A 12,173-nucleotide genomic window follows, 5' to 3' on the forward strand; every position below is an offset into this window, starting at 1 on the left:
AAAATGGAAACTTAACTGAGAGCTTGTGATGCAGGCAAAAAAGCCCAAGAACGCGCCAAATGGTTTGTCAATTATATATCTGAAAATGGGCGACCTGAGGACTGATTTTGTCCCTTTGTCCTGGTCTATTATCATGTTTTGGTTTGATCACAGGGAATCAGCTGATAGTGTTTGCATTTAGTTGATTTTCCATTCATACCTCAATAAGGTGTTAGTCCGTCTTTGATGTGTTGATGTGATCCCCTCATTTTCACCGGGATCAACGGATCATCGTTCAGAGAGCCATCAGCACCCAGACAACTTGATTAAGGTGATGCCTGCAGCAGTTACGATTGTTGATTCCTTTCATTAAAGTGGCAACAAATGTTATTGAAACTCTGTCATAATGCTGGTGAAGCCAAGATTCAGTCATAGTAATTACTTGATTTAATTATGTAGATTGCATGTTATGTCGGTGCGAGTAACTCAACAAATTTGACACGAGGTTTAAGGCCTTAAAAGAGCAGGAGGAGCCATACGTATCGTAAAATAAAAAGACTTACAACCAAGAAACCTGTGAGTCCAACTGGTCCAATAAAACTACATGAGTATAACATAAAGACTCACAACTCCTGTGAAACGAAAAGCGGATGAATCACCTCGGGAGATGAAGCATTTCAGGGCTTAAAGGATGACAGTGAAAGTTCCTTAACTTGGAAACATCAGTTGTAGAAACAAGCTTCCCTCAGACCTTTCGGGTGCTCAGAACATTTCACAAAAATCTGTAAAAATTAACACATTGTCCTTTAAAATACTTTAGATTACTCTCACTTTTTAGATGCATTCATCAGCATCAATTTATTTTTTCTTATCTAGATTGAAAGCCTTCAACTATTTTTTGGTTATACTGTCCATTAAATGATCTTATTTGTAAAGGTGGGAAGATTTCTAAGAATATCCAGACCTCTATATCTTTTTATTCATTAATCTTGATCAAAAATACTGATAATGAAATGCAGCATGATTTTCTGTTTGTGTTCTTTTTTTTCTGCCCTGTAGGACGAAGCTCCCCCCGTCTGAAGGCAGCCTGCAGAGTAAACCTTTCCTCATCAGAGGAATTAAATTCAGTGCTACATGTGCTGCATGAGATAATCACTGAGATGGTGATGGGATTAAAATGAATCATTCACAACGTGAGCACATGCAGCTAATGCACGACGATGACTGCGAGACAATCCAGTGCGTCCAGTCTGGGCGGCAGTGACAGTCAACATGTGCGGACTGTCTGGCCCTGTCTCTGTCTGGACTCACAGTCAGTTTCTGGGTCACTGTGTTACTGTGGAGCCCGGTCACAAAGCCAATCACAGACTTCCTTCTTTTAAATTCTGGTGAAGGTTATAAAGGTCAAATATGACTTTTTTTTCCCTTTCTTTCGTTTGTTTGTTTTGATTTGGCGGAAAATGAAAAGATTGGTAGTTTTTATATCTGCAGTCAGCGCAGCTTTTATCATCACAGGATAAAATAATCATGTGTAAACAATTCTGGGGATAAAAAAAAAAAAAAATCCCAAAAGCTTTTGTTAATTCAAGCGGTTGCCATGTGAGAAATTCAATGCAACGTGAGCTTCCTTCCAGCCACTGACCCCTGAGAAGGATGTGCATATGCAGAACATTATGGAGGTAATCTCATCATTGTCCTGTTCATGCACCTGTACCTGGATCCACGTTCATGTCTCAGGGTTAAAGAGGCCCCTGCAAAGCCTGTCTGCTCTCTGTCTGTGTGGGTGGAGTCCAACATTCTGGGATTACAGCGTGATAGTTCTGGATTATACATCAGTACTCAATGCTGCAGCATAAGGGGAGAGCTGGGGAGGAAGAGCAGTGACACCATCACAGTGACACCATCACATCTCCGAGCAACAGCTTCCATCCTTTTTTTTTCCTGGTTGGTTTTAAAATTCAAATCATGCATTTTATATGTATTTTTCTTATTTTTATTTAATTTATTTATTTATTTATTTTTTGTTCAGTGCAAAATTGTTTTCTTTGCAATTGACTTCTTTTTCGTTTCAAATCTTCAAAGGATCCAATTTGCAAAGGACAGCAGAGTACAGTGCGGTGCCTGCAGGTAGGAGTCATGTATTTGACCAGCAGAAATAACTCCATCAACACACAGAAGAGCAAGAAGAACATAGGAGGCAAGACATGTAAGTGCAGACAGCTCTTTAAAATTTCTGAACTTGCTGCATTATTGTTAGAGCCAACGTATTGCAGTAAATAATCACTTCTAATCGTTGCTGTCTTATCATGTAGTATGACAATGACTGGACTATTTTCTCCATCACAGGGGGCCACATGAAGACAGCTCCTCGTCAGGAGGAGATCATCGCCCAAATGTCCCCAAAGATGGGAAAAAGGCCGGAGAAAAAGGAGAACATGACGGAGGAGGAGTCAATGCAGCGCACTGCGTTCGGCAAGGCCTTCTATGATCTGACACATTCAGAGAGAGTAATGAATGATCTGATATTTGGTCGACGGGTGGGGCTCTACGAGCTGAGGGGCGAGATCGGCTCTGGCAACTTCTCCAAGGTGAAACTGGGAATACATGACCTAACTAAAGGTGAGATCCTGTGATCAGGTAGGACGTGTGGCTGAATGTGATAAACTCCCTCCATTTGCAGGGATGAAAAGATGTGCACGCTCCAGCTTCACATGGTAATGCTTCCATCTGGAGCCAATGAAGGGAAATAATCCAGAGTTTCTCCAGTTGGTTGGAAAACAGGAGACCGTATGCAGATAGAAATTCACTGTGGGGGGCCGTGTTAATGCAAATGATTCAAAAGGTACCACTAAACCAAACCAAACTGAATGAACACATTTCTAACACTACAGAGAGGACACATGTAAGTTTATTATTGGCTTTTGTCTTTTCAATGTATTCTTTCAGCGAGAAAAGAGTCATATAATCATGAATCTTCTGAGTCACCCTGACTCACAAGACACTTGCGTCAGCTCATCTCAACTCTGCAGACCCAGATCGGGTCAGAAGACGATACATAATCTCATTAATCTAAACTGTCTCAGACTTCAGACTCCCAGTCTACGTTTTGTATTACACTGTAAGCTTACATTTATGAATGAGTGAAATCAAACGAGTATATCAAAATACAAAGGAAAAATCACTCACAACCCAAGGAATGAAAGTACAAAAACAAAAGTGGGAGGATGTTTTCGTTCCTTGTTGCCTAATTTCCCTCACCCATGTCTGTCTTCATCTGATAGAGCGAGTGGCGGTAAAAATCTTGGACAAGGTGCAGCTGGACAAGCGAACACAGGCACTTTTGGCCTCTGAGATCTCCTGCATGGAGAAGTTAGCTCATCCCAACATTGTGCGCCTGTATGAGGTGGTGGAGACGTTCAAGCGGCTCTACCTGGTGATGGAGTATGCCAGCGGAGGAGAGCTGTTCACCCGGATCAGCACAAGGGGGCGTCTGTCGGACCCGGAGGGCAAGTTTGTGTTCTCACAGGTCCTGTCTGCAGTCAAACACATGGTGAGTCAACATTCACTTTCATGTGAACGCTGCGAACAACAGCAATAAAATACTCCAGGAGGGATTGTGTGTGTTATTAATTTCTATTCATTCTAATGCAAAAAAAAAAAAAAAACCCACACACACACACAAACCCAAAACTGAAAGTAAATATAATGACTTCAAACTCTTGTCTTCTCTTTTCCAGCATGATAATAATATTGTCCACAGGGACCTGAAGGCAGAGAACGTTTTCTACACCAGCACTTACTGCATTAAAGTGGGTGACTTTGGTTTTAGCACCTTTTGCTGTCCCAACGATGTCCTACACACCTTTTGTGGTTCTCCGCCGTATGCAGCTCCTGAGCTGTTCAAAGACAGATGTTACATCGGTCAATATGCAGATATCTGGGCCTTGGGTATCCTGCTTTACTTCATGATGACTGCCACCATGCCGTTCAAAGCAACTAACACAAGTAAGCTTAGACGTTGTATCCTGCAGGGCTCTTACACCATCCCCTCCTATGTCCCTCAATCGTGCCAGAAGATCATTAAGGGCCTCTTAAGGCCGGTGCCTATCGATCGCCTCACGATAGCACAGATCATGTCCTGCGAGTGGCTGAGAGGCATTGAGTACCCCCAGGCCTACCCCTCCTTTTGCCCCACACCCTCCCATCTGGTTGAGCCCACTTACATCCTCAGCTCAGATGAGCTCAATGTGAAAGTGGCACTGGAGGATCTCGGTATCACTGGGGTCCATCTCCTCAACAGCAGCCTGGACTTAAGAAGCCCCATCACTGGGACTTATCAGATTTTGCTACACCGCATTCAAAAGAGGAGGTCCGTGGAAGCTGTGGGCTGCAGCCAGTCAGGCACCAAAGAGTCCCAGAACAGACTCCAGTGGACTGGGAGCTCACGTGGCCTGCTAGATACACACCACTCTGTCGTCTGTATGATCATGTAGTAGTTTAGTTTCTTGAAAGGAAAGTTATTGTCACGGTTCATTTTGGAATATTTTCTTTTTGCCATTTTCCCAAGACATGAGAAATTGGACACCTCTGTGGTATCCAGCATGGAGCTGGACCACGGAGATCCAGGCATAAAGATGGGTTTATAAGTTGGACATTTGAAGGACCACTTCCTGGTCCTGTTGACGGAGTGTGGGTGCCAGGTAGACGGTGGAAATGTTCTAAAGAGATATAGATGAGCTAATATTTGTCAAGAAGTAGTGAAACAAATTAATATATAGGTTGTTTTTGTTGTTTTTACTAGCAGAACCCCCCCTCAAGGCTTTAAGCACAGGAAACGTTGGCTCCATCACCGTATTCAACAAGGATGTTAGTTTCTATTGATCTCAGTTCCACAAAGAAGGGAAATAACCCTATTTCACAAAACACAGAGCTAATCCATAAGTTTTATTTTCCTGGTTTTTAGTAGATCTAAAAGGAAACAATGTGGTTTCCCATTTCAGCCTGCCTGGCAAAAGATACTCTCATGCTGATGTAAGTGACTGCAAATGAAAGGGTAGGCCAGTGGCACAGTTTGCAAACATACTTGGCAGCAGTGTGCGGGCTAAAATAACATCCAACTTAATGTTCTATTGAAACCAACTGAGCATGAATTCAATTTCACCTGGACTGACAATGACCCAGAGGTTCATGTTTCAGCAAATCAACAGGAATGTGGAAACGAAACCACATGTCGTATTATTGTTGATAAAATCAAACAAATGAGTGAAATGCCCATCAGGACAGTGTAAATGGGAGTATAAATAGCACAACACATTTCAATACATTTGGATGTACTGAATGTATCATATCCAGAAATATGATATTAAATTTATCAACATAAAATTTCTGTGACATTTCAAAACTTGAGATACGCCCATCCCTGATAATTCTTGGTTCTTCTCCATACATACTAACCAGCAGTCAGTTCTGTTGTAGGAAGACAGCCAATAATCTTGCTGTAAACAAAGACAAAGTAAAAGCATATGGCGTATTATGGCAGTACAAAAAAATGCCATTTCAAAGCTTTGCGGTCAGCAATGCATTATGACTGCTTTCATCCTGTTTCTCTTTACAGACTGTGATATTCAAGCATTATAATTTTTGGCACCAAACTTGCTGACGTTAATTTTAAACTTTCTTTTTACACCATGTAGATAGCAGTGATACAGTAAAAAGAAATGAGTCTGTGTTTTATGGCTTTTACGTTTGTTTTTAAGCTGTGCTCTAATCAGATTTTTGTTCCTGGTTTGTACGTGTTCAAACATCCCATTTGTTTCAGAGTTGGGTGATTTTTACTCATATTGTTTTTCCTTCTCATGCTTGCCCTTCATGGTTTTTTCCCCCCTGATAAAAGAAGGCTTGCATTACTGCATGATGCCAAGCAGCCTATTCTCCCTGCCTCAGCATGCAGAATTGAGAAACGCAGCACATTTCTCAAGAAGATTTGACATATAGAAAAAAAACTAATCTGAGCCCCAACATACAAGCAGCATATTCTCTGACCAAACTAAAGCTGGTTCATCAATTAGCCCTGCTCAAATGTCTACCGTAAAGTATATGCTGTTGATGTTTTGGTAGCCATGATGTGTTTGCCAGGTCCATCACTTCTGCCTTTAGGCTATGTTGGCAGCTGATTCAAAGAAATACTTAACCTTGATGCACTGAGGTTTCTCGGCTTTTTAATGTTGATTGCTCAATTTAAAACGTTTCAATAATCACGTGACTCTTTTGTGATCTTTTGTTGGCTCTCTTGGGTGCACTGACCAAGAAGATAATTTCACACTTTTTATTTAATCAGCTGTCTTCAGATAATTTACACACTTTAATTCACAGGCTTGTGATCTTATTTTTAATTTGCGGTTTGCAACATCAATCATCCTCGATTTTCACAGAGTGCAAAATCGAACTCTGTACTCCTCATGGAGGGATTTTATCAGCTGCGTGTCTCTGCAGTTCCTGTGAATGCAGTGAAAGTGTCAGCCACATTGATGAATGCCATCATTAATGTGTCAGGTGGAGATGCATTTTCTCTTTTGAAACGTGCCTACTTTCTGCAGAAATTTAGCTGCACCTTTTGAAGCTATTCATTGACAGTCCAAGATTGAGTGTCGGATAAAATTAAAAGTTACACAACAAGACACGATGTGAGAACAAAAAGTATGCATATCAATTTTTTCTATATTTGTAAGGAGGATGGAACTTGTGGTGGCATGCACTTTAGTGGAAAAGCACAAAGATTCTAGCAAATCACTATGTCAGTGCAGCTGATCCTCTTCATCCTTTTATTGTGAGAAGAGCTCAAAAAATAAGACCATGTGCCATCAATTCTGTGTGATCGCACAATCCCTCGTGTGAAATAGGTCACTTCACCACTTTATCTCCCGCCCATACATCAAAAACAAGTTTCGATGTTGTTTTTTTTTGTATTGCAGTGACTGATAGTAAAAGCTGGAGCAGTGAAATCACTCCAAAGGTTTGTTACATATATACTGTTATCATTGTGTTTGATTATAGAAGTATCATGTGATGTGCGAGAATCAGCCTCATAAAGAACTCATAAAGAACTTTGCAGCCATGTAAACACTGTAAAAAGTTTATTTTGTTACAGTTGTCTACTAACCTGCGTTAAAACTATGGCTATGTTCTCATAAATGTTACTTACACCAAATGTCTTTTATACAATGTCACTTGTTTCGATCCAAAACATTGTAAAAACAGGTTTCATTTCCAATAACGCAAAGAAAAGCGTACAAAAGCATATATGGGTGCATATACATAGACTTTTAAACAAGGTTGTGTTGGCTGTGAAAAGCAGCTTTATTCCAACGACCCACATACTTTTATGGAGACAAATATAACGTAATAAAAGGTTAAACACAAAAGACACTTTAACTGAAAGGCAGCTTCTCCTGCAGACATTACAGGAAGTATTTTACATTCAGCTCCACTCCACCACCATGTATACAATTAAACATCTTACTGAGAACTAAAAGTTCTTAAAAGGCAAGAAAATGGGCACAATTATTCTCCGTGAATAATGTATTAATTTGTATTTGTGTGGAGATCTCCAAACCATGGTAAGTAAACTCCCGCTGCGGCTCTACACAAGCTATTAAACCTTAGCTTAATGCAGCAGAAAGCAAAAGTAATTCGACATTTGTACAGCTTTCCCAACTGCTTTCCAGTCATCCATAAAATCCATAGTCATAAACTGCACCTTGCTTAATGTTAAGATTAGCCAGAGTGCAATGACAGGCAGGGCAGTGACGGGAAGATCAGCCTCTTCTTGACCATTTTTGATGCTGCTGTGGAGAACAAAGATAATTCGTTGAAAAACAATTTCACCACCTTTTTTCAGTCTCACAGTCAAAACTACAGACCAAACACAAATCAGAAATGTCATTTTTGCCTGTTACTCTGTCAGTGCAGTCAGAATATTTTAGATGCAAAGTGCTAGATTGAAAAACTAGTAAATAAAACATTTCTCTTGGAAACAGTAGAGGAAAGCCAGAGACATGGCTTGTTATCACTCACCCTCCTGGGGGGGTTGTTGCTGTTATTGCTTCCCTTTTTGTCAATCTTATGCATCAACTCCAAGACCCAGTCCTCTCCAGGGTTTGCACAAAAGACTCGCCCTTTCCTCATGGTGAATCTAAAGAACAAACACAAACAGATCTTTATTTTCAGTATTAATGACTAAGGAAAAAAACATTAAAATTTCCCTTGGGCTGATAATTACCCCTGTAAAGTGGGGCGCTTACATGATAGCTGGGATGTTGCAGCCTCCATCCGTCTCCTGGTGTCTGTACTTCACTGCGTGCTTTTGAGTGCCATGGCTCAGCTTTTTCACATATTTCAAACAGCAGTCATCATAGGAAACTGAGGGATCAGGAATCATAAAGTCATAATTCCAGTACATTGATTTATAATATCATTTCCGCATTTCTGACATCAATAAAGTGCATTGAAGTACAGCAGAGTCGTTTAGTAGAAAAATCCAGAAAGCAGAAAATGCTGATCCTGCCAAACGGGAATAAATATCATTATATTTATTGTTTTGTTCAGCAGCATCAGCATTCCCTGCATTGCCCACACAGGTATTTAAAGGAGCAATAAATCGGCCTCAAAGACACTACTGCCGGTTTCAAAGTGTGCTTCTCACCTTGGGCCAGTGCAAGACAAAGCATGAGGCTCAGGAGGAAGAAAATCACGGAGACCCTCATGGTGAAATCTGTAGTTGCTGAATTAAAAAAAAAAAAAAAAAGACAGATGGTTGCAAGCAGTTATTCCAAAGTTAGCCAGCAATCAGCCTTATCGCTGTGATCGATACAGGTCTCCCCACCACACCTTCCCTGTTCTATCTGAAACCTTGAACTTTGAGCCAATATTTCACAGCACATGGAGCGACCTAAATCTCACAAGCTCTTTTTAGTCCCACGACTCCACATCTCAGTCTTCTTAACACAATGAAGTATATCATAAACACTGACATATTTGTACCTGATGTCTAGTCTCCAAAATGTTTCCTGTTGTGAGGTTGTTGGCTTTTTGTTTTTTTTAAAGAAAAAGCTGAATTTGGCAGATTCAGGCCATGATGATATGAATTAATGTGTTAAATGATACATAAATGAACCAAGAGGAAGAAAAAAAGGCAATAATATAGGAAACATTTTAATTATTACACCATTGCAATTAATTTTACCTTTTGGCATTCGTATGAGTTTCTTACAAAGACAAACAAAGACTATGATGTTGCTATTCATATTCGGATTTAGTACTCACCTCTAGAGCTCCAGGTGTTGTCTGTTGTGTGTCGCCTTGTTATTTGTATATCTACCTGAGGCGGAGCTCCAGCATAACACTCAGCAGCAGCGCTCAAATTTCCATCTGACTTTATTCTTTTCTTTTTTCTAAAGTCAAACCAGGATTGATGACATTTCTGTTTTGTAGCATTTCCTCCAAGAGTGCATGTTCAAGAGTGCGTTGTCTCGCCATACACCTCCTGAAATAGTCAGAGATTTTGCTATATTGCACAAAGACCTCTTACATTCTGCAGAAGTTGGGGTTCCACCGTGAGCAAATTAGGTAACATTAAAGAAAAAATAATTTTCTTTTTGAGATTTAGATTCAATGTGAAACTGACATTTCTTTCACTGTCTCATGTTTTCCCAGCCTTGTTTTTATTGGAGTGTAGCCTGTGAAACTCTTAAAAGTTTTAACCTCTCCTCACTTTGACAGTTACTTATTGAGAGAATTTAAATCTTCATTAGTTGCTGTTGAATGAAGGCATTTACTGCACTCACTCTTACACAACATCCAAAAAGTTCTGTTGATGAAATTCACAGACTACACAAGTTTTAACAAAAACGGAACAACACACTTAGAAAACTAAACTTGCTTTGATGAAACTGCTGATGTTTATTCTGCAAAAATTCTTTCCCTAAATTGTCCCAAGTGTGTTTCCTTGAGCAACAGAACATGCATTTGTACATCTGCCTTATTTTTTTTATCTTTGAATACAAGTGCCGTTACTGCATTTTGGTTTTTCAAGTATACATCTGTATAGACAACTAAATGGACGTCTTTGATGGAGAGTAAGTTTCAGGATATCATTGATACCATTTTAGATCCTCATACAGTTTGTAACAAAATCTGAGGATAGTTGAACTGCACTGTGATACTATGAGAAAACGTGAAAATAGAATTTTATTTCCATTCATTATCTATTTAATACTGAAAACTGGTGATGTTTGAAACATAGAACCCTGAAATTTCATGTATAAATGAAATTTTAATTCCAGGCGTATTAAGATCACTCCCCACAAAAGTTCATGCAGCACACATTTATAAATGTACAACATAGAAATCAGAGTGACGGAGCTGGTACTCATTTACTTTTAATGATGTGCGGAAGTCCCCAACAGATGTTACACAAACTCTTATCAGGTCATAAAGACAATAACTTGCGATCAATAAAGTTCGCCATGTTATTAGAGACTGAATGCATAGATTATTGTTGATTGCACATTATGACAGACCACATGTTTGGCTGAAATGTGGCTCTCTGGCTGTCTGAAGTCTTTTTATTGCAGCTAATTCTGCTAATTGTGTAACACGTATAAAAACTTGCAGGTGTTTCTGACGCGCTGCTGGGAAAGATAAGCCCTGCTAGATTGACAGTAAAAGCTTATTCACATCCTCTATAATGCTTGTCAGTATTTTCTTAAGGTCTTGACACTGATGTATGAGATAAATTTTACACAGATTCAGATATGACAGTACTGTCTTCAGTCATGTTGTCCTCTGACAGCTAGTGGACTGCAGCAAAAACACTTGTCAGTATTAGCATGTGCCATATCCACCCACATCATGTTCATTCTTGGTCGCTAAGTTATGTCCTTTTCACACGATTTTGTGTGTGTGTTGAACACACTTCTGACATGTATTAATGAGGCTTGACTGCCTGAGCAGACATTTGATAGCACGGTTCAATGTTTATACTCTCACCAGTACTCAGCCTGATAAAGCCCAATGAAGCATTTCATGGAGCTGCCCTTTCCATTTCCTTCGAGGATACTGTTGCTGACTTCATTTATTTACCACACCACCACTTCTACCACAGCATTGCTGGAAGATATGTTGTGTAGAATAAATGAATAATGTGGATTTCATCCCACTTTCATCCAGGCAGTAAAGCCCACCATTTACATTTGGTTTGCTGGGATTTGTTCGGAGTTGCCTCAGTCTCTTTGTGCAGCCGTGGTATTGCTGGTTTGATCACATGAAGGAGATTTGAATGTTTGTTGGAAAGATAACCTGTAACTTCAACAAGAAAAAAACACTACAGAACTGGCCCATCATTATCCTGGTTGGGATCCTGATCTATTTATAATTAATAGCACAGAACATTTGTCAGCAGGTGATGGTCCACTGCCGAGGCAACTTCGACTTCAGCTGCAGTCCTCAACCATCCTTTCAGACAATACAAGTGTCCCTTTATGCCTTTATAGATGATATTTTGCATTCATATTAACAGAGACATCTCCAAGAAGCCATTTATCAATGCATGAGAAACTTTGCTTGGCAAACAGTATGGAAAAGCTTCAGTGGAGATGAGGACGACGCTGTCTCACATGCAGTGGACTGAATGACCCTGATATACCAGTTACCTCTGTTACAACCATCCATCTCAAAATGATGTGTATACCTGAGCAAAAAAAAAATGAAAGCAAACATAAAGGAAAGCAAGCAAAAGTGAATTTAGTTCCTGAAAGTTCTCATACTGAAATTTCACTGATTCTGAAGAATCAGCTAGGTTCATGTACCCCCTTTCAAGTGATGATGAGTGAAAGTTCAGAAAGATGCAAAATCATTCTCCTCTTTTTCTATGAACATTGAATTATGAAAAGCAAAAGTTCCTCACCAATGTCACGAAGTAGATATTAAAGGTCCCATGTTTTGTTGTACCTGTAAATGTGCTTCCCTTCATGATTTGAGGTTAAAGTCTATCTTTCAGACCTGGAGTGGCCAGAAAAAAAACATGAGGGTTTGCAAATGCAACACTTCATTTTGTACACTTCTCTACTAAATGTGATTAATTTTAGCTGTAACACCTCGCTACTGTGGGTGCAATTTCCAAACCCATAACCCATCAT

General features: G+C 39.8%; 2 protein-coding genes across 3 annotated transcripts; one reads left to right on the top strand and one right to left on the bottom strand.

Annotated features, from left to right (window-relative positions):
* The first annotated feature begins 2,115 nt into the window (after positions 1-2,115).
* Positions 2,116-4,472, top strand: LOC115058148 (serine/threonine-protein kinase NIM1-like). Its single transcript, XM_029525466.1, has 4 exons — positions 2,116-2,185; positions 2,326-2,598; positions 3,261-3,529; positions 3,717-4,472. Exons 1-4 carry the CDS (start codon positions 2,116-2,118, stop codon positions 4,470-4,472), a joined length of 1,368 nt encoding a protein of 455 aa, XP_029381326.1.
* Positions 4,473-7,090: 2,618 nt separating this feature from the next.
* Positions 7,091-9,377, bottom strand: ccl25a (chemokine (C-C motif) ligand 25a). Of its 2 annotated transcripts, none has more exons than XM_029525196.1 (5): positions 9,301-9,377; positions 8,681-8,758; positions 8,280-8,397; positions 8,053-8,170; positions 7,091-7,820 (listed from the first exon to the last, which is right to left on the bottom strand). In XM_029525196.1, exons 2-5 carry the CDS (start codon positions 8,739-8,741, stop codon positions 7,794-7,796), a joined length of 324 nt encoding a protein of 107 aa, XP_029381056.1. In that variant the 5' UTR covers positions 8,742-8,758; positions 9,301-9,377; the 3' UTR covers positions 7,091-7,793. The 2 variants fall into 2 exon arrangements, with proteins under 2 accessions (XP_029381056.1, XP_029381055.1); XM_029525195.1 differs by having other exon boundaries at positions 7,091-7,823; positions 9,301-9,376.
* Positions 9,378-12,173: the final 2,796 nt, after the last annotated feature.

The sequence above is a fragment of the Echeneis naucrates genome, chromosome 17 (genome assembly GCF_900963305.1).
Source record: "Echeneis naucrates chromosome 17, fEcheNa1.1, whole genome shotgun sequence".
Taxonomy (NCBI): Eukaryota; Metazoa; Chordata; class Actinopteri; order Carangiformes; family Echeneidae; genus Echeneis; species Echeneis naucrates.

Coding starts and splice junctions, on each gene's coding strand:
- LOC115058148 (XM_029525466.1), top strand. CDS start 2,116: ATGTATTTGACCAGCAGAAATAACTCCATCAACACACAGAAGAGCAAG. Junction 2,599..3,260: donor AATACATGACCTAACTAAAG/GTGAGATCCTGT, acceptor TTCATCTGATAG/AGCGAGTGGCGGTAAAAATC. Junction 3,530..3,716: donor TGTCTGCAGTCAAACACATG/GTGAGTCAACAT, acceptor TCTCTTTTCCAG/CATGATAATAATATTGTCCA.
- ccl25a (XM_029525195.1), bottom strand. CDS start 8,741: ATGAGGGTCTCCGTGATTTTCTTCCTCCTGAGCCTCATGCTTTGTCTT. Junction 8,398..8,680: donor TTGTCTTGCACTGGCCCAAG/GTGAGAAGCACA, acceptor CTGATCCCTCAG/TTTCCTATGATGACTGCTGT. Junction 8,171..8,279: donor TGCAACATCCCAGCTATCAT/GTAAGCGCCCCA, acceptor TTTGTTCTTTAG/ATTCACCATGAGGAAAGGGC.